Below are 26911 nucleotides of genomic sequence, written 5' to 3' on the forward strand. Positions count from 1 at the left end.
TGCTTCTTTTAGATTTCACATTGAAATCTTAACAAATCATGCATGTAGCAGAATTTAAAGCTCTCATTGAAGGCATACAAATTGCAATGGAAAGGGGAATGGGATCACTTTGGATATATAGAATCAGATTTGGTTATAGTGGTGACTTCTATTCAAGGTAAATCTATCTCTTGGTATGCATTGCAAGATTGGACTGTGATATAGTTAGTCTTGAATGCCATAACCTGGAAATTTTCACACTTCTTTAAAGAGGCAAATACAGTAGTGGACTATCTAGCGAAGGTCACATCAAAATCTGGTACTTCGGATTTTGCTGCCATTTTTCCACCTATAAATGAAGAGATCGCATACAATGTAGCGACAGGGCCAAGATTTCATTTCTGCTAGTGTTTTAAGGTTCCTTGCTAATGGTAATGCTTAAGGTGGGGAGCTCTGAATCACACTTATTGTATCGTGCAATATTAATCTTTCTTTTTCTAGTTCATTCCTTTAATAAAATTTCAGAATTTTTAGCTAAAAAAGTAACTAAATATGACTTTCAAAATAGTTGAACGCAAAAAAATTATCCATCTAACTGACCTCATTTAATTGAGATAATATTTTAAGGTTCATTGTTGAAGGCAATGCTTAAGGTGGAGAGCTCTGAATCACACTTAATGTATCACGCAATATTAATCATTCTTTTTCTAGTTCATTCCTTTAATAAAATTAAAATTTTAGCTAAAAAAGTAACTAAATATGACTTTCAAAATAGTTGAACGCAAAAAACTAATCCCTCTAACTGACCTCATTTAATTGAGATAATGCTTAATTGAATTGAGTTGAGTTGTACATCACCTAAAGGGTTCCCAAAAAAAAAAACATGAATAAAAATAAATTAAAAAAATTACCACGATGCCAATGCATATTTTCCTCTCATGTTAATTTTTTTTTTCTCTCGTAACAGTAAATCTCTCTCTCTCTCTCTCTCTCTCTCTCTCTCTCTCCTTGTTTTTATTTATCTCGTTGTCATAATGTGGTTGTCAAAGGTATATATATATATATATATATATATATATATATGATACTTATGTCGTTGCAAAGGAATAAGATATATGGAATAACTAGTAGGACATGAAGCTGGTGTAGAGTTCGTTTCAAAAGAGCTTTATCGACCGTCTTGATATTTTCTTGTACGTGCTATATAGGATGGGGTTCACACTTCCCACCAACAAAGGGCCAGGCATGGCCCATCGGTTTGGTTCTTTTTCTTTTTGCCCCAGGGCCGCCCCTGCACCTCCCTTTCCATTCAATTTGTTTTCTTGTAAGGTTCGGAATTTTCCTTCCATAGTTTCCAACACATTTCGTTTTCTTGATGGATAACATGAACAGAAAGGAGAGGTATCCTTACGTAGCATTCTTGGACAGCTTTTTATCAATTATATAAAGGGAATAATGTGGTACCAAATGTACTGCTAGGCTTGGTAAAATGTCCTACTCATGTCCACCACATGGCAATATTCCACTTGGCATGAAACATAAAACTAACTAGGCTCGACATCCTTTATCAATATCTAAAAGTTTAGGTATTATTATTATTATTATTTATTTATTAATATATATCTCATTCATCCAAAAAGGAAAAAAAAGTGTATGGATAGAGAAATTGTGATTAGGATGTCTAAGATATGATCCAAAACTGTGTATTCTTAAAAAAATAAAGGCTAATAGTTGAATAGGAATTGTTGTATGATTGAAAGAAAAAATATGTTGTACCAAGACTACCCAAAAAAAAAAAAATTTTTTTTCCATGCCTAAAGACCTACAAGATCCAACGAGGGTCAAACTCTTGAGCTTTCCTAAATTTATTCTAGACTCAGTTGTCAAATGGTCTGCTACTACCGTGCTAAAAGCTCATCCTTCTTTCCTTTTTTCTTTTGGTAAAAGCTCACCCCCAATCTTTGGAGGCATGGATCATACAATAATTGGCACTCTATGTACATTATAAATGACCTACATAGTCACACAAAGGAAACTTTTATCGGACAAATATATGACCAACAATGATGTATGGAGTTTAACGTTGAAGAGTAAAAAAATAACATATAGACAAACCTAATGTGGTTAAAATGAGGATGTTGAGATGGATGAATGATAAAACTAAAATATAAAAAATAAGAAATAAATAAATTAGAATTAATTTATAACAATGTGATACATAATAAGTTGCAATAAATTCAATTAAGTGTTATGCACATGTATAACAAAGGTTTTTGAATGTTCCAATACGAAGACATGATTTGATTAAGATTAAAAGAGTTAAAGAGCCATAAGTAAACCTAAAATGACGAGAAAAAAACATACATAGACAAGTAACAAGTATGACTTTCAATAGAGTTGATTGTAGAAAATTGATCAATGTGACTTACCCCATTAATTGGGTTATGTTGAACTGAGTTGAGATGAATTGTTCAATCACACACACACTAGGTTCCTCCCCCCCACCCACCACCCCCCCAAAAAAAAAAAAAAAAAAGAGACAGAAATAAATGAAAATGAGATTATCATGAGGTCAGTGTGCAATTTAATTTCCTCTCATTTTAATTTTTTATTATTTACTCACCTACTAAGATAATATATATCTCTCTCTCATTCTATGTTCTATCAATCTCTCCATAAATGTAGAAAAGAAAATAAGATGGATGAGATAAAAATGATATACAATTAGGAATTCCTTGGTATGGAGAGACTTTTAAATATGATCTCGTGATACTGTCACACTCCTCCTTCCCAAGTTGGAACATGGACCCCTATTTTTCTATACATTCTTTTGTCATAAACTTAGGTTTTGCACCAACTTAATTAATTTATAATATAATCCTTCCGTAGGCCTAGGCTTCCTCTTGACTATTTCCAACAATGTAAGGGAAAATTAAAAGCCTCTTGAACTGTCATACACCTCTTTGTAAGGAAAACCCTACCCCCATTAACCTCAAGATTTATAAAAAGACTACATTTCCCTCTCATGGAATAAATAGAAATCTCATTTTTTACCCCATGATGTCTTGTGTGGGAGTTTGGACTTTGATCCAAACCCAAGGTAGTAATTATCATCATTTATTGTTTATTTATCTCTTATAAAAAAAATGTGGTTATCAAAGTTATATATATCTTATGAATTTATGTGGTAATGTTGCCAAGGAATAAGAGATGTGGAATAATTACTAGAATAAGCAGCAAGGGACCTTATTCAAGGAGACTTAGTCAAGTGTGAGTTGTGTTGGGCCCACCATCATAAACATACTTAGAGGTGTCATGTAGACTTCCCTTGTAAGAAACCACCTTGTTCTTCTTGGAAATGCATGCTGCTTAGAATGTCTGACAGAGTAGGGATCCAATTGAAGTGCAATAAGAGAGGACTCCAAATTCAAATTCAACGGATGTATAATCATCTAAATCTTTTTCTTTTTTATATATATAATCATATAACCATGGGCGCTTTTTTTTAGCCACACAGAGAGAGATATGATGCTCCTATTGAACGGATGTATCTTTATGTTTGTCCTTTAAATTGATAGTGATGGAGGGTCATTAGGATTAAGAAAGAATTATTTGCAGAACAAGAGACGATGGAAAGAGATCTTGAACCCTATTTTTCATTATTGGTGAAGTTGCTTTCATCTCACCATTGACATAAACTCCTTACCAAACCACATATATCCTAACGTTGTGGTTGTTTGGTTGTTTTGGATTTTATTATGTTGTGCTTTCAGCATTGTGGATAGATTTTTGTTTATGCAATCACTAGCAGAGAGAGAAGGTACTAAAGGAACCTTCAACTAGAAAGTCATTGTGTTGAGACTTGTAAGAATTATTGAGGACCAAAGAGGCTTTTATTCTTAGAAATCAAACGGGTGGTTGTACAAATATATCAAACAATGAATAATTTGGAATTCTTTTCCCATAATTGGTAGGGAATGGCTAATGGGATTCCATGTAGTAGATTCAAAATTAAGGTAAGAAATAATAAAAAATAAAAATATAATAAGGACTTTTGTTCATAAACTTGGTAAAAATGTCAAATGCAAAGAAAAAAATTTGTGCAAACTCGGTTATTTTAACTTGTCTTTCCTTCACCAATAGATCATACCATGTTTAAAACTAGGTAGAGTTTTGATAAAAGTGACGAGAAACTTCACAGATGCCATGTAGTGATTTCAGGAACAATCCATGTTAGAGAATCACAACTCTGTAAATGGGGTAAGGAAAAAAATTAGGTATTATTTAGTGGAAATGAATATTCCCAGATTATGTAACCCATGTGTCTAGACATATAGGGTGGTGAAATGATGCCCCCACCCCTGTGAAACCCAAAAAAACTACCCACTATTAATAGTTTGATACCATGTGCATCCTTTCGTTGGCCCTCACACTGGCTTAAAGAGTGCACGAACAAGGAGTTTTATTTTTATTTTTATTTTTATTTTTTTATTATTTTTTTTATGTCGGCAACAACATAGGGGGTAAAACAAATGGACCCATCTTTAATACCATGTTAAAGGTCATTGAAGACCTCTCTCTCTCTCTCTCTCTCTCTCTCTCTCTCAATGTTCTATGTTCTATCAATCTGTCCATAAATGGAGAAAAACTAAGGTTTTCCTCACTTCCTTCTTATCCAGAGCATTTAAATATTCTTGTGATACTATCACACTCATACTTCCCAAGTTAGAACATGGACCACGATTTTTCCTTGAATCCTTTTATCCTAAATTAACTTAGGTTTTAATCTGCACCAACTTAATTTATAATATAATCCCACTAGGCTTCCTCTTGACTATTTCCAACTATATAAAGGAAAAAAACAATAGCCTCTTCTTCAGCTCTCATGCATCACTGCATTAGAAAAACCCCAGCCCCATTAATGTCAACATTTATAAATAGAATTCATGTCCCTCTCATGGAACAAATAGAAATTTCCATTTTTCCCCTCTTGACATCTTGTGTGGGAGTTTGGACTTTGATCGAAGTCCAAGGAATTAATTATCATCATTTATTGTTTATTTATTTCATTATCAGAATGTGGTTATCAAAGGTATATATATCTTTATGAATTTATGTGGTAATGTTGCAAAGGAATAAGAGATGTGGAATAATTACTAGAATAAGCAAGGGATCTTATTATTATTATTTTTTTTGGTAAGGAGCAAGGAATCTTAATTGATGTGGGAGAACTAGTCAAGTGGGAGGTGACTTGGGCACACCATCATCAACATAGACTTCCCTTATAATAAACACAATTAAAATAGAATAAAAAAAAAAAAAAAGAAGCAATTGAAATAGAAACCTCTTGTACGATTCCTTATGGATGAATCATTATAGACCAAGCGTAAAATCTATTTTTTTTTTAAATCCGATTTTTAAGGAAAAGTAGTATAAATTTTTCCAATCCAAATCAGTATATGACTAAGGGCTGATGAGGAATTTATTCTTAGAAATCAAAGAGAAATTTTGTTTCCCATATAATCAGAGAAGGGGTGGTGGGATTCCATGTTTTTGGGTCATTGTTTTAACTTATCTTAGACCGACAAGTCTTCCCTTGTTTAAAACATAAGTAGAGTTCTTTAAAAATGACGAGAAACTTCACAAATGCATTATGTTGTGATTCCAACACCAATGCATATTATGGCATGCATCGCAATTCTTTGTAAGTTGGGTGAGGAAAAAAAATTAATTTAATTATTTTTTAATATATGATGTTGACAAATGGACCTAATTTTAATACCTATTAAATAAAGCTGACACCCCAGTTTTAATACACTTGACTCTACACGTAGACAAGCAACACCAATGGAGAACAACAATTGTAGTTCTAGTACCCGGTTAAAATAAAGTGGATAAATACCCATGAAATTCCATTTGGGGTCCAAAGTACCTCAAAAGTTTAAGTTATTAGTTGGCCCAATGGTATATAAAATATATCTAAGATCTCAAACAATTGAGAGTTATCTCAATATTTTTAGAAAACGATCTCCCCTGGACAAACCCAAAAAATCAAGGCAACTTGAAAATAGCCCTGGTATATTTTTTGGGTGATTCCAAAGTCCAAACATAGAGACAACTTTATGAAAACCGCCTTGAAGGTTAGTTATCACCTTATCATTTTTGTAATTGGTTCCATTTAGTTTCATAAGAAAGAGGAAAAATTTTCGGGTTTTGACCATGCTGCTTAAAAATGATTTTATTTTATTGTATTTTTATTTTTATTTTTATTTTTTTCAAAGAATGGGGGAGAGAAAAGGTATTTAAAAGAATATACCAATGATCCAAAGCAAAAGAAGCCAAAGAAATTAGAGAGGCAGCAAGATATTACGAAACCCAAGCAGGTTGGCCATGCACCTATCCAAATACTCCTTTATTAACTTTAGATGATAATCAACCCTTGGACCGGGTTAAGATTGGAAAAAGATCTTCTTCAACTTCAATCTCTTACCTCCCATCTATCCAACGGCTAGGAGGACTTCAACACACATCTCCAAGTGTTGGTAGATGATGGGATGTATGCCGAAGTCTTCTCCACCATAAAAATGAATGAGAAATAAATGGTTAGACACCCAAGTGGTTGGAGGAGCTGAATCCATTAAGAGAAGCTCTTCCGACTACAGGCTTTTCTGGGCTATAAGAGTTCCAAGGTTCAATTTCTAATAGGATGAAGAAGCAATCAAACTAAAATGAACGATTTTTTGAAAACTGCCCAGTTTGATTCTGGTTGCCTAGCATGGGTGTTCCTATGCCCTGACGGAACCAAAAACTGTCAGTTATGTATCTATCTGGTTCAACCACCGGTCCACTCCTGTTCCAGGAACTGCGGCTACATCTACTCACAATTAAATTCCCGAGGCCTGGTCTGGTATACTTTTAATCCGATAACCCATGCCATCTAGGCCCATATCCTGAGGCCCATTCCCCCAGCCCAAATATCATTAATATGCTTTGCTGTATAAACTAACCATTAAAAATGGGGAAAATCATATGTGTACATTGTAGGATATATGGAGACAACAGCGTAGCAAACAGTTTTTTTTTTTCGGTTACTACCAGAAAAAAAAAACACAGTATTACATTTTTTTTTTTTTTGAAACTGGTAGAAAAGAAGCTTATAATAGATACAATCTGGATGTAGGGCTGTGCGACCAAGTAGGCAAGTAACAATATTTTTCCCCAAAAAATGGGAAAAAAACCCTGTTGGGAGGGCGGGGGGAGTGTAGTGCATGGCCTACGTCCAAACACAGATGAGAGAGAAATAACTAGTCCACCCCCAAGAGAAGTAGAAATGCCTCCCCTTATTGATGCGTCTACACACACTCCAGTAGTCCCCACGTGTATGTTGGGGCCATGTTCCCCCAGAGGAAATACTTCCCACAAAAAAAAAAAAAAATGCAATCTCTCTCTTATTTGCTTTTCTATTGGTACTAACTAAGACATGGTCTACATGTATAAAAATGGTACAACTTTTCAAAATGGTGACTCAATTATCTGCATGGTGGTAAATTGTTTAGGGATCAAATTTTGTGGATAAGTGGATCTCAAGGTATTTATTTGTAAAACTTTGGCACAATAAATTTTTTATAGGTGGAAATATAAATGATTGAAAGTTTAAACTATGAGAAAGTGCCCAATAGTGGTCGGAATATAGTAAACATAAATTGACATACAAGGTGATGGATGCCAATACATAGAGCGTTATCTAATTGAATTAGACTTTAAATTTTGATAAATGACCAATATATACCAAATATCATATATTTAATGATTATAACTGCCACATCATCATTTTAAGTGGCATAGTGAAGATGCCTTGTTTATCAAGGCTAATCACTCAAACGAGTTTTTGCCATACATAATATATATATATATATATATATATGCACTTGCAAATGCATGAGTGGCTTTTGTTTGGAGTGTGTGTGTGTGGGAGAGAGAGAGAGAGAGAGAGAGAGAGAGATTCATACGTTTTGATCAACATTGCTTATAGTCGTCTATCTAAATATATGTCCTCATCGATTTTGTGAGTAACCTTAATATTAATGCATAATACGTTGGGATGGCATGGAATTTGAATTGGTAAGGGTTTTTTTTTTTTTTTTTAATGTTAATCTCTAGAAGAAAATAGTATGGGAAAACCATTTTTAGTACATTTGTATGAATTTATCATTTTGTATAAGAAAAATTAAAGACTTAAAATCAAATCAAAATTGGATCAACAACAACTGCGCTAGCTGCAGCTGTGATGTGCAAAAGCCCACGATTACCTTCATGTTGTTATCTTCCCATCCCTATCCATCAAGAAGAAAAGTCAAAGTAGGATTTGATAAGTCCTCCATTAGCTCTGGTTACTATAATTTTAAGTAGCATGGCCTGAGCCCAGCCCACCCCACCCAATTAAAAGATTTGGGCTTATCTAGCCCATTTAGACAGGATTGGAATACTGTGCAGCCTTCATACTTTTCCTCGTAAAGGAAAAGAGAAAAGCCTTACGAGATGGGAAAACATCGTTCGTGCAGACGAGATCTGGCGGAGAGTTTTACCGAAGAAAGATCTGGCGGAGAGGGGTGGAGAGGTTTTCATATTTTGACACGTGGTGAGGATCAATCCGACGGCCGAAGATGAAACTTGGATTTGACTCTAAAAAAAAGTATGGTTTTCGGGTCAAGACCGAAATCCTCTCCTTTTCTAACCCTCCTCTCTCTTTTTACGTGTCTGTTCAGCGGCTTTGAATCTGAAGCGAATCCCTCCACTCCTCCTTTCGTCCTCCTCTGTCTTTCTCTCCATTCATTGCTGCAAATCCCTCCTCTCTCTTCGTTTCTGTTCATCGCTGCAATCATTCCACTTGGGTTGGTAGATTTGACTGCTGCAGTTTGTGGGATAGGAGATTCATGGCATAACCTGCATGTGAAGCTACGGTATTTGGTTCATAATAGGCACCACCTGGTTGGATTGTGCTACAGTCGATGCCTTGGCCACAAGCATAGTCAAGATTAGCCAGCAATTGGGCATCAGAAACGCCAGAATTGGGTATACACCAATGGGTTCAAACTTCAGAGTTCAAACTCCTGGGAGCTTAGTTGCACACATGGCCATTTTTATTCCCTCCTAATGGGTCTCCCACAGACATGAAGAGCTATGCCTTCTCCTTCTCCTATCGTCGATTTCAGTTTCTTTCGACTCTTCACTTTCGTTCTGCTCCGAACGTATTCTCATTTTTCTTCCTCGGAAGCTTGAACCGCAATTTGTCCTCCTTTGGCTTAAGTGGTACCAGCAGACCTTTCCCTGATTATTCCCCGAAGAAACCCACAATCAGAGACTCCGAACTCATCCTCCACATCTCTACTGCAATCAAACAGAGACGCTACGAGCCACTTCGACGCGTCTTAAAGCCTTTTGAATCCAAGTTCAGGCCTAATTTCCTTATCTGGGTTATCATGAGAATCAGAAACGAATACGAATTGGTTATCGATTTCTTTAACTGGGCATGCTTGCGCAAAGAACCGACGCTGGAAGCCCGATGCATAGTCATACAGATAGCCGTTTCTTCTAAGCAGCCCAGGACAGGTCATGAACTTATTCGCGATTTCTGGGCGAAACCCAATTTAGATGTTGGTCTCTCATTCAGTCATTTCGTTGAACGATTGATATACACCTATAAAGACTGGGGTTCGGATCCCCTCGTGTTCGATATTTTCTTCCAAGTGCTAGCTGAGGCTGGTATGTTTGATGAAGCAAAGAAGCTGTTTGATAAAATGTTGAACTACGGTGTGGTTATTTCTGTCGATTCCTGTAACCTTCTTCTTTCTCGCTTGTCGAACTCCTCTACTGGTGTTGACATGGCACTGAAAATATTTGGTGAATTTCCTGATATGGGTGTATGCTGGAACACTGCATCACACAATATAATAATTCACTCTCTCTGTCGATTAGGGAAGCTAAAAGAAGCTCACTCCCTTCTCCTTGAAATGGAGTCAAAGGGTTGCGTTCCTGATGTTATTAGTTACAGTACTCTTGTTGATGGCTACTGTCATGTTGGGGAGCTTCAAAGGGCCCTCGAGCTCATAACGGAAATGGGCCTAAAAGGTTTTAAGCCGAATGCATTTACCTATAATAGCATAATTGTTTTCCTGTGTAAGGTCAGCCAAGTAGTACAAGCACAGAGGGTGCTGAGGGAGATGATGAACCATGGCATAGCTCCTGATAATGTGGTGTATACCACACTCATTGATGCATTTTGCAAACTGGGAAATTTGCAGGCTGCATATAGGCTCTCCAATGAGATGCAGAACCGGCGAATTGTTCCTGATACTATAACTTTTACTGCCGTTATTTGTGGGCTTTGTAGAAGTGGGAAATTGGCTGAAGCAGAGAAGTTATTCCATGAAATGCTTGGTAATGGTTTGAATCCAGATGAAATTACTTACACCACACTAATTGATGGTTATTGCAAGGCAGGTCAGATGAAAGAAGCTTTTGCTGTTCACAACCAGATGGTCCGAATGGGTCTAACCCCTAACATTGTTACTTACACAGCACTGGCAGATGGTCTCTGTAAACAGGGAGATCTGGAAAGTGCAAATGAGCTTCTTCACGAGATGTGTAGCAAGGGCCTGGAACTGAATGTATGCACATACAATTCACTTATTAATGGCCTTTGCAAGGCGGGAAATATAGTCCAAGCGGTCAAGCTCATGGAAGATATGGAGATTGCAAGGATTCATCCAGATACCATTACTTATACCACTCTAATGGATGCTTATTGCAAATCAGGAGAGATGGTTCGGGCTCATGAGCTCCTTTGTGAAATGCTGGATAAAGGTCTTCAACCAACAATAATAACATTCAATGTGTTGATGAATGGGTTTTGTATGTCAGGGATGCTGGAAGATGCTAAGAGGCTGCTAAGCTGGATGCTAGAGAAGAATATAAAGCCAAATGCTATGACATATAATTCTCTTATGAAGCAGTACTGTATTGGAAATGACATGCGGGCTACCACTGAAATTTATAAAGGGATGTGCACTCAAGGGGTGATTCCTGACAGCAACACATATAACATTTTGATAAAGGGGCATTGTAAAGCAAGGAACATGAAAGAGGCATGGTACCTTCACAAAGAAATGATTAGTAAAGGACTGAGTCCTAGAGTTGATTCATATAATGCACTCATCAAGGGGCTTTTCAAGAAGAAGAGATTTTCCGAGGCAAGGGAACTGTTTGATGAGATGAGGAGAGAAGGCTTAGTAGCCGAAAAAGAAGTATACAATTATTTTGTCGACCTAAACTATGATGAGGGGAACATTGACATGACCCTTGAACTTTGTGATGAAGCAATTGAGAAATGTCTTGTAGGGAAGACCAGTGATGGACAGAAGTAGCTTGGCTTTGTTCAATTGTGTGATGCTTTCACAGCGGCTGTGGCTGAGCTTTTGATATCGGATTCTCGTGGTTATGGCTTCCTTTAACATACCTTGTTGATTTATAACCATGGTAAGTTCTAAATCTTCGGCTCTTATAATGTATGCCCCATTACATTATATGTTCATAAGATGGTGTTAAAGGGCCATTACCCAGTGCTGGTCCTGCTTATGCAGGGTCTTGGGAGGGGTGAGTTTTGAAATGATTCTAACCTTCGGCTTTTTTTTAACGCAAAGTGGCCGGCTGGCCACTCTCAAGACATGAACCCAGTCATTTGCCCTGGCAGCCCAAATCTTTACCATTGCTCCAAGCAATGGCCCCTGTAGAAAATCCAAGCGTCTAAAGAATTTAGTCCTAAGACTACTTCTTTTTGAAGTTTAATTGTGTTGTGTTTATTGAAAGATAGTGAGGATGTTAAGTTATTGAGTGTTGAAGTGAATTGCGCATGGATCTCGCTATTTAAATACTTGCCCATATTCATTGAAATTCTAGTTGAAGAGATCAAGTGGATTTGAGTGTTTTTTTTCTTGAGTTCCTTCTGGTTGAGATCTTTGAACTAGCAAATTATTTTCCGTTTCACCCTGCATAATATGCCAGTTAGTGGCCGAGTCTTCTTAGACCATCATCAGGGGGGATATTATAGATATTGGTTAGGGAAGAGCCTTCAACCTTTAAGTTGTAGTGTTGTGTTGAACTCTATGTGCAGTTGCAGTTGATAAGGTCAAGATGAGTGCAGTGCTAGTGATCCTGTTAATTGTGTTAGGGGAGTCTAGATTTACGTGAACTCCCTCTCCAGGAGCAGTTTGTTTAGTTTTTATTTTTATTGGCAGTTGAATTTCACTATGCTATTTCTCACATTTGTATCAGGTTGGATGTACTATAGATTTACGTAGAGTACTGGACAAAATTTCAGTTAGCAAGTTATTCTTGAGTTCTACAAAATCTAGTCTAATAGGCTTGTGATATTGTTGTTGGAAGTGTAATGCACAATCTCTACGGATGGCTTCCAGATCATTGGTAGCATGACTGCTTAAGTCTACATTGCTTAATGCCTTCATCTATTCAGGATTTTCTCCCCAAGATTCTATGTTTGGAAAATGTGTACTGTGAATTGACATAAACAATGATGTAATACGAAACTTACTGATTGCTTTAGCACGCATTATGGGTATTTTATAAAGTTCTTCTGTTTCAATCACAACATTGCTCGACTTACCAAAGATTTGGGTTTAGAAGGCAGTTTTCAATGTTGTCATCCAGTCTGAGTTTCATTTATGAATCTAATACTTGGTTGTTTTTTCTTTTCATATGATAGGTAGGGCGTGATTGAACCTGTGACCTCAAAATCTGACTTCAGGCACCCAGAATTGAGCTATCTACGCAACGAGCAGTCTTGATTCGCTAGTATATTTGACCCAACATCTCCGACAACTTTGGTTTCCTGTACAAGCAAAACAGTATAGCCAGTGGTGGTTAGCTGTTTTTGGTCATAGAGGATGGATGGGGAAAACGCATGATTTACTCTTTTGCCCCTTCTCTTGCCCATGGAGATGTTTGGCACTTAGGCTTGTTGCATTACTAATTGCCTGAAATGAAGTCCAGCAACCAAATCAACAGGATACTGGCAAAGCTCATATAACTTGGCACCATTGAGAGGAGTTTAGCAGATGGGAGCTAAGACATGTTGGACAAATGGGAAAAGTCAGCTCTGTGGTTAAAATTTGTTCCTGTGTTCTGGAGGGCCAATGGTGGAAGTTCTGGACAAGTTTGATCATGATGTGTTTATCTGGAAGAAAACTGTTGCTGGCTCAAAGGACTTGCTTATCCAAAGTGCATGTTGTGATAAGACTCTCATAGGAGTATGTTGCGAATTGCCTCATTTTTCTCCCTTTTTGTTGAGACAGACGTACATACTTTATAGGTGTGCTTCCACTATGCAGTAAAACCGTAAAAGTCTCATATAATTGAATGAATCTCCACTTGTTGGAAATATTAGTAAAACTAGTTTCATTCATGTTGAGTCATATGGTTGAAGTGGTTCACAATATTTGACAATGTGGGTACTACAAGGGAAATACCATAACTGGGTTGTTTGAATTGTCATTCACATGGTAGAAATAGGGATATCCATTTCTATGATGCTAGTGTAGAAACTCATTTAGCTTAGGAGTACCTCGAACTAAAATGTAAAGGGAAAATGTTTTCTGTAGGAGAGTGTGGCCCTTGCACCCAGACACTATGAGGGGGGTGGGGGATGATTGACCTGCCTCTCATGACAGGGAAATGATTCTTCCGTGGATGCTTCATTATGCACTCCCATGGACGGGGCTCTCATCTGCACGTTCGATATAGCTTCTTGTACAATAGAGCATTAGAAAGGGCCCTATAGCTGCCCCGACATGATGATACATCGTCAATTGGCAATTTAGATGGTGGGAATATTCGATTTCAGGGAACCATCACAAAGATGGCCTTACTTGTTTAGGGGGAGGTGGGGAAGCCAACAATTGGGAAGTGGCCCTCACGAACATGCAGGAACCACACTCCTTACAGAAACACTTCTCTAAATGTAAAATACATGTGAGTTTGTTTTGTTTTCATTTTGAAGCAGTTTTCTTGGACTGCACATCCACCATAGTATCTATTGGCTGCATCCTAAGCTATTGTATGTTGGACAATGGATGAGGAAGAAATTTTGTTCATAGGAATACCCCAACATCTCTACTTACATATCAAGCTTCAATCCAAATAGAGCTAACCGAATGACGAAATAAAGCATTGAAAGTCTAAAACCATTAAGAAGGTGCATGCCAATGATTGGACTAGTGAAAAGTGAATACTAATACTTATGAAGAGGGTATGAGATTGATTAACTGAGTATGAAACTTGACATTTTAGTTAATACATAGAACTCTCAGATATCACAAACTCTTGGAATTGCCCCATCACATTTGTTCATGGCCATAGATTGATACTTTGATAGATTGGTGGAACCTGTGAAGAAGATTTCTCTCTCTCTCTCTCTCTCTCTCACACACACACACACACACACAGACATATTTAATTTATTAGAATTGAGGAAGCAATAGAGATGTGTCCTACTGTTGGTTGGCCAAAATGCTCTTCCCTAACATGTAAGAGCTGGCCAGTATTGCCCTTCCCTTTAGAGGTAATTCTCTAGACGTCCAAATGATAAGTTCTATCTTTTTCAATATATTCCTTCTAAAAAATATTTAATAAATAATTGTTATAAGGGGAGGTTCCCTCTGCAACCTGCATGCAATTTTGGGCCTTAGAGGGGGTATTACCATAAAGCAATGAAATGGAGAGCATATAAAACATATTTATAAGGGGTTGTTACAATAATTTGAGTCCTTTAAGAGGTGCTTGCATGCAGTTTTGAATTTCAGCTGACAGTGTAAATTTTTTACCCATTTTTATTATACCCGGTCATGTTATTGCATTTGTAATGCTTCTCTTATATTAGTGTCAAGTCAATATTTATCAATACACCATTGATTATACCAAAAGATGCCATTTATGTGGGCTATAGTTCCTTTAAATATTTTACCAAAATAAAAAAGTTAGTTCAAATATATATATATATATATATCGATTTTCACATAGTCAATTTTGCCCAAATGACGAAAACAAGCTACAAGGTTGGGAAAGAGGGATAATCGGAGCATTTATAATATCAAGGATGAACCGAAGAAGAAGAAATGAAAGTTTATTTTTAAAGGACTTAGAAACAAAGTTTAAGGTAAAAGAGTATTAGTAAAATATTAAATATAGGCTAAGTGCAAATGAGTGATAGTAACTAACCCCATAATTATACTTTTGTGGCATAGAGCCTACACAAGTAGACTTGGGCCTCTTCTCTACGCGGGTCGTATAGCGAAATCTGCGTTAGATCGTGTACGACTATATGGTACATCGCAGTCTCCTTCCTCGCCGAACCGACTCGGCTGGTTTCTTGCGCTTCCCGCTCCGACTCTAAGCAAGACCACACAGTTTTCAGAGAAACAGTGAGAGCGCTCGAGGGGGGAGAGAGAGAGAGAGAGAGAGAAAGAGAAAGAGAAAGAGAGATGACGGTGTTTCACTTCTTCAACTGTGCAATTCTTACTTTCGGTCCTCATGCCGTCTACTACTCGGCGACTCCATTGTAAGTTATTATCCCTCCCTCATGATTTACAGATCTTCCATCTTTCGAATAACTTTATACATCTTCGCCACTTCGATCCGATTTCCCGAACTAATCACTCGGGAGGAGAAACCCTCGACAATTTTTTGTCTATACGACAAATTTGAGCGACTTCCATTAACCATATTCTTCAATTTTTTGTTTGTAATTCTTCATTTTTCTTCTGAAATCGAATATGAACCGAGATTATGGTTCTGAAGCTTCGATTTTTTTTGGTACTTCGGTACTTTGGCTTTACTATCTTTGTCTTGTCAGAATTTTGTAATTAGCTACTGTGGAATTATCTGTGTGCAGATCCGAGTACGATACGCTTGGTACTTCCGTCAAAGCCGCGCTTGTGTATCTTGGAGCAGCTCTAGTAAAGGTCTGTAAACATCATTTGTCTCATACAGTTCTGAGTGTGATGGGTTGTTTGATTCCTATTGTTCTATTAACTGTGAACATGGGATCTATTTGCTGACCTTCAATGACTTGTTTCAACATGATAGAGGAGAGTGAGTTTTCACCTCTTGATGGCCACATATATATATATATATATATATGGATTCTAGGGGTTTGGGTACAACAGCAAAGCCTGAATTGAATTAGTTGAGAATGACTCACTAGTCTTTGCGGCTGAATTGATTTATACATTTGACCTTGGTTGCATTAGACCAAATGTGTTTGCTCTTGTTTTCATTCTACCTTGCTAGTTGGATTTAGTTTCTAATTGAAAAATAAATAAAATTCCACATTAAATCTATTCTGACACTATCTGTTTGTCTTGACAGCTTGTTTGCATAGCAACCTTTCTCAAAGTACCGGAGAACGACAGTTTTGATCCGTATCAGGTTCTGATTCACTCATATATCCAAATTTTCGTTTTCATTATGTTGTCATATTTATTTCTGGAAAGTTTCAATTGTTAATGTTATTCCTAAGGTTTGGTCCGACAGCTTTCGTGAGTGTGCCTAAAAGTTGAAAACCAGAAAGTTAATAGAAAAGGATGTACCCAATGCATGAGGCTCCCGCTACTACAGGGTCTAGAGAGGGGCATATCTATGCAGTCTTACCTCTGCTTCAAACCCTCGACCCCCAGGTTGCAGAGCAACCTTACCGTTGTACCAAGACCCGCCCTCTAAAACTGGGAAGTAAATGAAAGCTATTAATAGAAGTATGTCTAAAGTTTCATTGCTTCTGATGTGTCCTTTAAACTTTGTTTGGAATATAATTTGCAACTGTATCTACCAATGTCTATGTGACTTTGTGCTTGTTTCACAAAGTTTCTTTCCTTCGATTAGGCCTGGAGGAAATGAATCTAGATGATTCTTCTTGCTTGCAGCTTGAAATCAAGCTGTTAAATTTACTTGGAGTATGTGTAAATATATGCTTTTTCTAATTATAACTTACGGAAATTTGAAATGTAGACAAATATTGGAAGAAGTGAAATATGAGCTTCAGATCTAAGTAATTGTAACAAATAGGTCATATGTTCCAGAATCTTCTATATTTGCTGTGAGATAGCATGACAATCATGAACTCACAGAAATCTTCAAGCTAAGGTTACCACCGCTTCCAAATGAAGCCTTATTAATGCTACTTTTGTTAGATTTGGTAGCTAGTCAAGCCCTAAAATCTAGAATATAGAAGTTCCTTAGCAGAATCAGAACCGTTTACTAGTGATGAAGAGCACTTCTACATTTTCCACGCTGAATCAAACAACTTGCTTGTACAAACTGTACGCTAGGGTGAGGGGAAGAAGATATGAAATGGAGTGCTAAAAAGTTACATGTTCCTTTGAGAAGTTGAACAACGGTATCGGGTAACAGGTCTGCATGTCCATCTACAAAGCCACTCCTTCTAATTCTGACCTGACTATTTAAATAGAATTCAGAAATCCTTTACTGACAGTTTCTTTGATGGAAATGCCTAAATATCCCTAGGGTTGAGTTCATATCTCGATGCAATCCAAAGTCAAAAAACTGAATTGATTGATGGATTTAGTCAAGAAGTGCTCGCGTCGATTTCATGAAGATCCTTTCAACCAAAGCATTCACAAGTATTTTATCCATAGGAGTGAAAGTAGGAAAATTTGTCAATCAGCTTTTATTTTGATGGCTAATAGAATTTTCTGATGAATAAGTGGTGCATCTTGTTTTGAAGCTGTGAAACTATTATGGTACTTTTTCATAAATACATATGACAATCTTCAGGGCTATTGGGATGCATAAGAGCTGATATAATGTTCTGGACAAATTAATGTCATATTAAATGACTGTTTAGGGAACTGCATAGGCATTCATGATTATAATCAAATCAATCAATAAATGTAGGCATTTGCTTTTATGCCCATGGGATCCAAAACCTTGGGCACTCCTAGTAAAATAAAGAAACCAAAAAGGGAGCAAGAAAAGTGTTATAATGCAAAACGGCTTTCGCTTCCCTTTACGTGAATTGGGCTGTTGCTTGCTTGCTTGCTTGGCCTTCACCACCTTTCCTCTCCTCAGCCATTTCGGATTAAGAAGATGTGAACGTGCTGTTCTTATAGGAGATAAAGGTGCATTCTGAGGTGTTCAAAAGTCAATTCAAGGTTTCCTTTTTATTATTATTATTATTTTTTATTTTTTAGTATTACTTGTCATTGATGGAGTGTTCCGGTGGGCAATCGCTAAGTTGGTTAGAGTCCTGGTCCGTCAAGCCAGAAGTCGCGGGTTTGAACCCCTCCTGGTGGAATAAGTCGAAGTTACAGGATCCTGGGTATAACGAAACTGCAACTACAGAAGGAAATGGGAGCAAGACCACCCTAAGATGATGTTATGAAGGAGAGCTCGCGGAGATTCTATTCTGTGTTGGAAGAGCGCCAGAATTGACAATCTGTCCCAACTGTTGCTAATATTAACATGAATAATAATTGTAAAATACTTGTTTATTGATGCCCAAAAATAGTGGCAATCCTTGATACGGTGCTAAGCAATCATCATTCTGTATCCACTAACAAACAGTATTCAGCATTTTCTAAAAATTTCACAGTTTCCTGATGCTGAGCATCCAACAAGCAAAAAGTTCCCCCATGTCTCTTGGGAAACACCCATCACCCGACTAATATCAATTTCTCATCAGGTGTGAGGAGCAGTGGAGAAATAGATGGTCAATTGTTTTCTTGTTCCCAATGGAATGCATGGATTGTTGATAAAGGGATCCATTGATTGTAAGATGATATCTGGCACCTGGTACCATCCTGCCATCCATAAAGAGAACTTGATCTTAATAGGAATTAACTGAAGGCAGACTAGTTCTAGCATGGAAGAGGAGGTCTAAGAAGCAAAGGAAGATCTGTAGTAAGATTCCATTTTGAAGATTCCAAATTCTCTAATTGCCAAACCCTTTTTTCTTCGCTAATCTGATGGATTGGAGTTTCCTACAAGGTTAGTCAAAGGAGGGAAGTATGACATACTGTTGTCCCATCGAGTATACTAAGGTTATCTGAGACTGCATCATCTTTGTTTCTGGTCCTTCGTGAATACTTGTGGACACTTAAAAAAAATGAGAACACTTTTTGAAGGGCTTTTCATGACACTTATCTTTCCAAAAGGAAAGTCCATTTACCACTGCCTAAATGATGGAGAAATGACACAATGCTTCATTGTACTTTTCCAAACTCCCGAGCATTTGAGGTTATTTCTGGTCACCACCCTTCCTCTACAAGCTTGAATTTTTCCATAGCCACTTAAAGAGCAAGGTTTCTTCATTAGAGTGAACGGTCTAAAGTCCAATACCTCATCCTGTTTTGGAGCTAAGCACCACACTGAATACCATGAAGTGATATGTGGAAGCTTCTTCCTGTCCTGTTGAAAGACAATCTTGCTGAATTTTCTCTATCTTCAGTAATTGTGACCGGAGCCAATAACAGAGAGGGGAAATAAGTGGGAAGCTGATTATCTGAACTTACATTAATAGTACCACCAATGCATGAGGAAGATTGTTTATACTCTCCTCGTGTGACCCTACGCTGGAGAGTTGCACATTATTGTGTCTTGCAAAACATTGTTGAAGTAGATCCTTTCCCTTCCCCTTTTCTTTATTGTGATGGTTGAGAAATTATCTATTTCTATTTGCCATCCAACTGTGAAGTAAGTGGACTGGATTTTTCATTACTTCAGGGTTTTATCTTATTTTTCTCATGAAGAAGTTTTAGCACATTTTTTACTCTTCTTGTTGTGGAACACCACCTAACCTGCTACTTTCAAGGAATTACTGCCAAAATATTAACTGTAATTTCTAACAGATCATTGCTTATTTTTTTCAGGAATTATTGAAAGCTTTGATTGGGTTTATCGATGTTGTTGGACTGTACTTCGCTTTGACTCAGTTGACCCACAGAAACATATCGCAAAATCATAAATTTCAAGCTGTTGGACTTGGTAAGAGAGCCTTAATGTTTTGCCTTTCAATTTTCCATAGTTGTCAAGGCGACCCAAACCATTGGAGGGGCAAGGCGCCCTAGGCGTGCATTAATGACTTTATGTAATATAGCAATGATTATATGCAACATAGATGCCATATCAATGCAATATGATATAATTATGCTAGTTATGGCCTACCATGAGAATATGAACATATTATAAACAAAGCATAGGATATAGTATAAGCATATTCATCAATAAGCAAATCAATTAACAGAAGTGAGAAATCAATGTAAAATCGAGAATTGTCAACAAAACGTGATGTTGCCTTGGACCCAAGAAAGAGCCTAGACACCTCTAATCCCTAGACAACTATGCAAATTTCTCTGTTATAAGCCTATGAGCCAAATTGATGTCAAGAATACTGAATACTTGTTTGCAATGAAAATTCATTGTATTAATGGCAAACTGCTGCCCCAACACCCCGTCACTGACACTGACCCTGACCCTGACCCTGACACTGACCCCAACTCGTGTGGTCGCACACACACACACACACACACACACACACACACACACACATTCTGTTATATTGTCCAAACATTGCATTGCTTTTGGTTTTGCTCTCTACCAGTCGCTGTACATTATTTCATCATCATGGTGGTATCACAGGTGGTGTTTATTTTGAAAAAATATTCTCTCAGAGAGAGTATAATATTAAGAACCTAGATTTTAGGAAATTTATAACTCTGATCTTGCTGAAAGTCAGGTCGAGTGCTCGGTCTTGGTAGGAGAATATGATATTAAAATTCAGGCCCATTCCAATGGTCAGGTTCTTAAGATCTGAAGATTGCTACTTGAAGAAGGAATTCTCAAATCTGAGAAATGGTGGAGAATCCAATTCAGGAATCAGATTTAACACAATAAAACAGAGGTATTAATATGTAGAAATCTAAAATTAGAAGTAAAATAGAACCTGAACTTGAAATCCAACTTGGATCAGTAAAACCAAAAAACAATTCAAAGATGAAAATTTGAACTCCTAGGACCGTTCAGAACAGTAATTGATTGATATTATGGAAGCAGAATTGAAATCCAATGGTTAGATGTTAAGTTTCGGAAATTCCTTGATAGAGTATGAATTCAAGAAACTGAAAAGATTGGATTTTTTAATAGATGAATGATAAACAGAAACACAGATACTCGGATCAATCCAATGAGAACAGTTTTGAGATGATAAAGAATATGCACAGAAATAGAAAGTAGGGAACTGACCAAGGTTTTGATTGATTGATATAGGAGAAAGAATAGATGTAGAAAGATATGATATGTGCTTCAGTAATCCCACTGGAATCACTAACTTGGCATCCCACCAAAGGCTTCACTGAATCTCATAGCAAATAGGTATTCTGAATCTCACAGAACTAAATGGCTGAAAGTCAATTCCATTCATCAAATTCGTGTCCAGGGTTGTAGCCTGTTACAAACTTATATAGAAGTGATGCAGTAGCGCTGCCTTGGACCGGTACGAACATGTTTGGTAACCCATATCGAGATTAATTGGGTCCAACTATGGTTGTGGTCCAGTAGGATATTTAGGGTTTTATTTAGTATTTTATTTTATTCTGTTTTATTTTGGTAGAAGTTACATTGGAGAGTCCTTATTTTCTTCAGTTTTCTTGTTCAAGTAGAGTTAGTTTCCATTTTCTGTTTGGAGTTTTCTCTTTCCAACGATTGAATTAGACTGGAATGAATTGAGTTTTGTTTTGGTTGAAGCCTAAGTGACCTGAGGCAGCCGGTTGGCTGACGTGGCCCTTTTCTTCCCCCCCCCCCTTTATCTGGTACGATTCCTTCCTCCTTTGTTCTTGCTTCCTTATAATTTATTACCTTCATTTCTGTTCTCTATTCATACTTTCTTTTCTTTTTCATTATTTTTCTCCCTTAGTTCTGTCCAGTGATGCTATAGTCTTCCATGATTGGGTATCGATCTCTCTCCTCCCTCTCTCTTTCTCTCTTATACTTTATGTGTTAGCCCCTCTACTCTAGGCAACTCAATCCCTAGAATCTGGATCATTGGCTGCTGGAACCATTCCTACTGGTACTTCTTTCTGTGAGATCTAACTAGTCCTGCAACTACCGCCACTTTCAAATTTTAGGGATATAAAGTTAAAATAATACCTGGTCTTTGCAACTTTTGTGGCTTGGATTCAATCGGGCTTGTAGTTGCAACCCTTCCCTCTGAGTTTCAGGCCATTCCAGGGTAGAATGAGAGAGATTTCTCTCTTGGAGTGGTTCTGAGTTACTGCTGGTTTGCTAGTTCCATCATGAGGTGAAGATGACCTTTGTGTCATATTTTTAGCCAACACCATAATTCTTTATTTCCCAAAATACCCCTCCCCCTTCATCTCCAATCCGTTTTTCTCTTTTATTTTTGTTAATGCCTAGTCTACCCCTTCTCTTAAAACCCCTAGTTATCTACCAGGCAACCCTTTAATATTTTGTTTATTTACAATTCTTCCACTCCTTTTGTATGCTTTGAAATAATTACACAATTGCCTTTGTCTTTCATCTTTGGGATATTGTTCCCTTAGGTTGGCCCATAAGCAATCTGAACCAGGGTTTCTGAACCCCGAATTGCATCAAGAAGACTCAAAACAGGAATCAAACTAAGCCTAAAACTTCTTTAGCCAATAGCTTACCTTGGAGGTAGTCCACTGCTGTTATAAGTCGTTGTAAAATAAAGAAAGGTAAGCTTAAAACAAAGCTGGACTCAGAGAATCCTAATCCAGCCAACTACAACACGTTAATAACGATTTAAAACAAAGAATATGACTCTAACTAACTAATAGAGTAAATCCTGTATTCCTACCATGGTCCATTAAAGTGGCCTATTACAGAGAAAACCCATTAGACCAAGGGCCTATCACATACATAACCCAACCCAAGGCATATTTTCACTAAAATAAGTGCACTTTTCTGTGTTTTTATCTACATCACAAAGAGAGAGAGAGAGAGAGTGTTCGCATGTGTTCTTTCTCTTGTATTACTTAAATATTGTATGCTTTTGTTTTTCTTCTCTCCGTTAGTTTATTGTTATGGTGCTTTTCTAGGTTTGGTGTCTGTCTTTCAACAATCTTCTATCATATCAATTATTTGTGCTACACCATGGGAAACTTGAAATCAGCATTTTATGCAAATGGCCACAGAAGGACATACAATGAGCAAATTTGTTCTTTGATAATATCTAACTCAACTTTCAGGTGATGCATTAGGAGTTTTTAATAATCGTATAAATAGTGTTATAGGCACTGTTCCTTGGCGAAGTCAGATATATTCTTGAGTTTGGCTATTGTCAAACCCGAGATGTGATTAATCCAGAGAGTCCCCCGTTTGATAGATGTGCAAGTTGTCTTGTCATTCCCCATGTAGCTGACATGAAATGTATGCCAAGGCTGATCAACTCGGTAGCCTTTACAATTTGTTACATAATAATCGGTGGCAGAGGATGGTGGTCCATGTGATTGAGGACCCCACACCTTGATAGTCAACTTCCAGCCCAAAACAATTACATCATGTCAGTAAAAGATGGGTTTAAATTTAACAGAAATTACAAAAAATGCTGCAAAGATTAGTGGAGGACAGAGGCCTTTTTTTTGTTTTGTGTGTGTGTTGTGTGGCAATCCTGGACACACTTTTGATCCACATGACCATCTGGATTGAATTGAAATAGGTGCAAAGTTCTTTTTCCAGTAGAACCACCTTACGTATGCCAGTTCGCTTGCCTTGGTGTACATACATATATACACCTCTTAACCAAACAATGGTTTATTCCAAATGCAAAATTCCTTTCTTCCCAGTACATGAGCTCAAAATTGCAATATTTCAGGGTTCATTTGTGATTGAAACATTGACATGATTTATGGTAAAGTGATATATCCATAGTTGTCAAGGCGCCTAGGCGACCCAAAGTGGTGGAGGCCAACAAGGTGCCCACCTAGGCACCCTAGAGGTGTATTATATATATTATGCTAGTATCAACATAGAAACCATATCAATGGAATATGATGTAATTATACTAATAAAGACTTAATATGGGAAAAGCCACATATTATAACGAAGGATAAGATATAATATAAGCATATTCATTATATATTCATATATGAATTGGAATACCCAATAACACCAGAAAATGGGCAGTTGAACAATATTGTGGTTTAGCATACAGAATAACACCATCTATAATATTGTGATTTAGCATACAGAATAACACCATCTATAAACTATGTACTCAAGAATTTTATATGTTGCACCCAAAAGGAAAAAAAAAGAATTTTATATGATGTAACTTCTACTATTTATCTCAAAACACAGCTGCATTATAATACCATACACAAACCAATAATAGGGTTAGAAACCGAATTTATTTGATATAATATGAAAAAAAAAAAAAAATTATACCCTAAGGTGCCTGTCCTAGCCACAAGGCAGGCCAAGGCATCCAAGGTGACATCTAGGCGACCAGGTGACCAAAATGGGCGTCACCTTTCCTGCCTCAACTAAGGATTGTTGTCGCCTTGGCCTAAAAAATCCACCTGGATGTGCCTGGATGATGCCTTGACAACTATGGATAAACCGATATGAGATCGATGCAGCTGACATCAAATAGTCAGTTGAAGGCTTGGCTACCACATTCAATGATTACATACAGTTCCAGGATGCCCCTAAGGCACTTTGTCATGTGCAAATAAAATACTTCTGCAAAACAATTGTTCTCCTGCATCTAAAATTGTAATACTATCTGCGTTCTTTTCTATGTGCTTATTATCTTATAATACACGTTACCACTACACTTCTCATCAAGTGATGAGATACTGTAACTTCCCTTCTTTAATATCTGATCCTTAATCCTCTCTAGTTTGAGGTTTTAAAATAAATGTTTAGTTGAGAAGTTGAGATATAGTGATGTAGACAAGCTTACTCCTGCATTATATAGACAACAGAAGAATAATCCAAGGTCATGGGTTGTCTTTCATGTTGTACATTTAATGTCAATGCTTGCAAGTGTGTATCAGAAATTGGAATATAGCTTGAAATTTATTCCAGCATTCCATAGTATCGTATTCAGTTGATTTTTCATTTCTTATTTTGCTTACCTTACCATCTTTTTCTGCTGCCAGGGTGGGCTTTTGCCGATTCTGTTCTACACAGGTTAGCACCACTCTGGGTTGGTGCAAGAGGCTTAGAATTTACTTATGAATACATTTTGCAAGGCCTCGAGGCTAATGCAAATCTGGTGAGATTGATTTCTTGCAACCCCTGTTATCTATGAGTTGCACTATGATTTCCAACTTCCTCTGTTGTGGGCAAGTTGACATAAAAATCATATTCAAATTGCTGGAAGTGTATAATGCATTCAATTCTTCTTCTTCTTCTTCTTCTTTGGGTTCTTTTTTTTTTTTTTTTGGGGTGGGGGTGGGGTGGTGGTGGGTGGGGTGGGGGGATTAAGTTAGTTGCATTCAATTCTACTGAACAAATGTAGTTTTAAGTTAAGAAGAAACCTATTCATCTTTTAGCCTGTCCTGTGGTTGGATGTGGGAAGGGTCAATTTGGGAGTTTCTCATCTTCTACAGAATGCTTTAAATAATTTACTTCCTCATTCATTTTGTTTTCCTCTTTTCTTTATTTATCTGCATGCATTTTTTGGGCCTTATTCTGATGATTTGTGGTCCACATTTGTTTTATTCTGCATTCAGGTCTTAACTGTATCTCTTGCTGCATTGGTATCTTTGATGTGGCTCCGGAAGAACAAACCCAAGACTTTGATTCCTATAATTTATGTGTGTGCTGGGATCCTTGCAACTATGCCATCTATCACGAGGTTTGCTTTTATTCATCACTTATCCAGTTATTGGAAGTTTGCTTTACAACAGCAAGAATTTTGATCAGTTACTTCTAGGTTCTGACAGTTCTCAAAGTTCAATTCTCTTGTTTCCACATATAGACACCCATTTCAATAGCTTTTTGCAAGAGGGCCACTCTGTTCCCTCTCTTCTTTTTGGCACAATAGAAATGCAAAAGTTTGAAATTCTGGAATTTCTCATCTGAAGTGAAAACATCTCTTTTCAAATGATCTCAGCTAACTACTGAAGCATGATCTCTTTTTTCTTCCCAATGCAAACTATCACTCAGATGTCTCCTTGATGTTGTCTGCAATCTAGATTAATCCTGTGGTGATTTGAGATGATCCAATATTATAGTAATGGGCTATAATTGTCTTGATTGCCCACCTGTGCCAGAATTTGACCCCAACTCATGAAATCTCCTTGTTGACCAGCTTCTTAGGATGGTAAACTTAACTAATTTAAACCAGTAACAATGAAACTTTTTATCCTTTAACTGCTAGTGTCTTTTAATTTCTATATTATTTTTTCCTCACAAACATTCTCTGGTTTTCCACAGCTATCTCAGGCGAGGTTTGGGGTGGCACTTTCCAAAGGTGGTGGGTTTTGAACTTTTGTCTTCTCTTATGATGGCATTTGTTAGTTGGCAACTTCTCTCTGCATGTCAGAGACCCTCTGCCTAGAAACTGCCGTCCACTGGAGGAAGGTCCACCAATTTTATTCATGAGTGGATTCAACATCGATTCTGACTCTACTGCTAAAGGATCTCCAACTTCCCAACATGGTCTATCCTCGTTCAAGTTCAATGTTGAGGAACCCTGTTGTATTTTTTGCAGGTTTTCACTACATAATCTGTTGATTATCTTAACTTACAAGCACGGTCGACTTATTTGCAGAAATTCCAATTGCAGATTTTATACCCAGAATCATGGCCACATCATATGAACTTTTCATTGAGCCCAACGATAACTGTGGTTGCTCTT

At 37.2% G+C, this 26911-nt stretch overlaps 2 protein-coding genes across 2 annotated transcripts; both read left to right on the plus strand.

Moving 5' to 3' along the window:
- The first annotated feature begins 8743 nt into the window (after positions 1-8743).
- On the plus strand, positions 8744-13443 carry LOC122073341 (pentatricopeptide repeat-containing protein At1g05670, mitochondrial-like). The gene is made up of 2 exons (XM_042637915.1): positions 8744-11514; positions 12758-13443. Exon 1 carries the CDS (start codon positions 9150-9152, stop codon positions 11400-11402), a length of 2253 nt encoding a protein of 750 aa, XP_042493849.1. The 5' UTR covers positions 8744-9149; the 3' UTR covers positions 11403-11514; positions 12758-13443.
- Positions 13444-15384: 1941 nt separating this feature from the next.
- Positions 15385-26851, plus strand: LOC122073048 (transmembrane protein 147-like). The gene is made up of 7 exons (XM_042637544.1): positions 15385-15607; positions 15941-16010; positions 16417-16476; positions 19932-20046; positions 25206-25321; positions 25782-25906; positions 26488-26851. Exons 1-7 carry the CDS (start codon positions 15531-15533, stop codon positions 26609-26611), a joined length of 687 nt encoding a protein of 228 aa, XP_042493478.1. The 5' UTR covers positions 15385-15530; the 3' UTR covers positions 26612-26851.
- The last annotated feature ends 60 nt before the right edge of the window (positions 26852-26911 follow it).

Source organism: Macadamia integrifolia, chromosome 3 (assembly GCF_013358625.1).
Source record: "Macadamia integrifolia cultivar HAES 741 chromosome 3, SCU_Mint_v3, whole genome shotgun sequence".
NCBI classification, from domain to species: domain Eukaryota; kingdom Viridiplantae; phylum Streptophyta; class Magnoliopsida; order Proteales; family Proteaceae; genus Macadamia; species Macadamia integrifolia.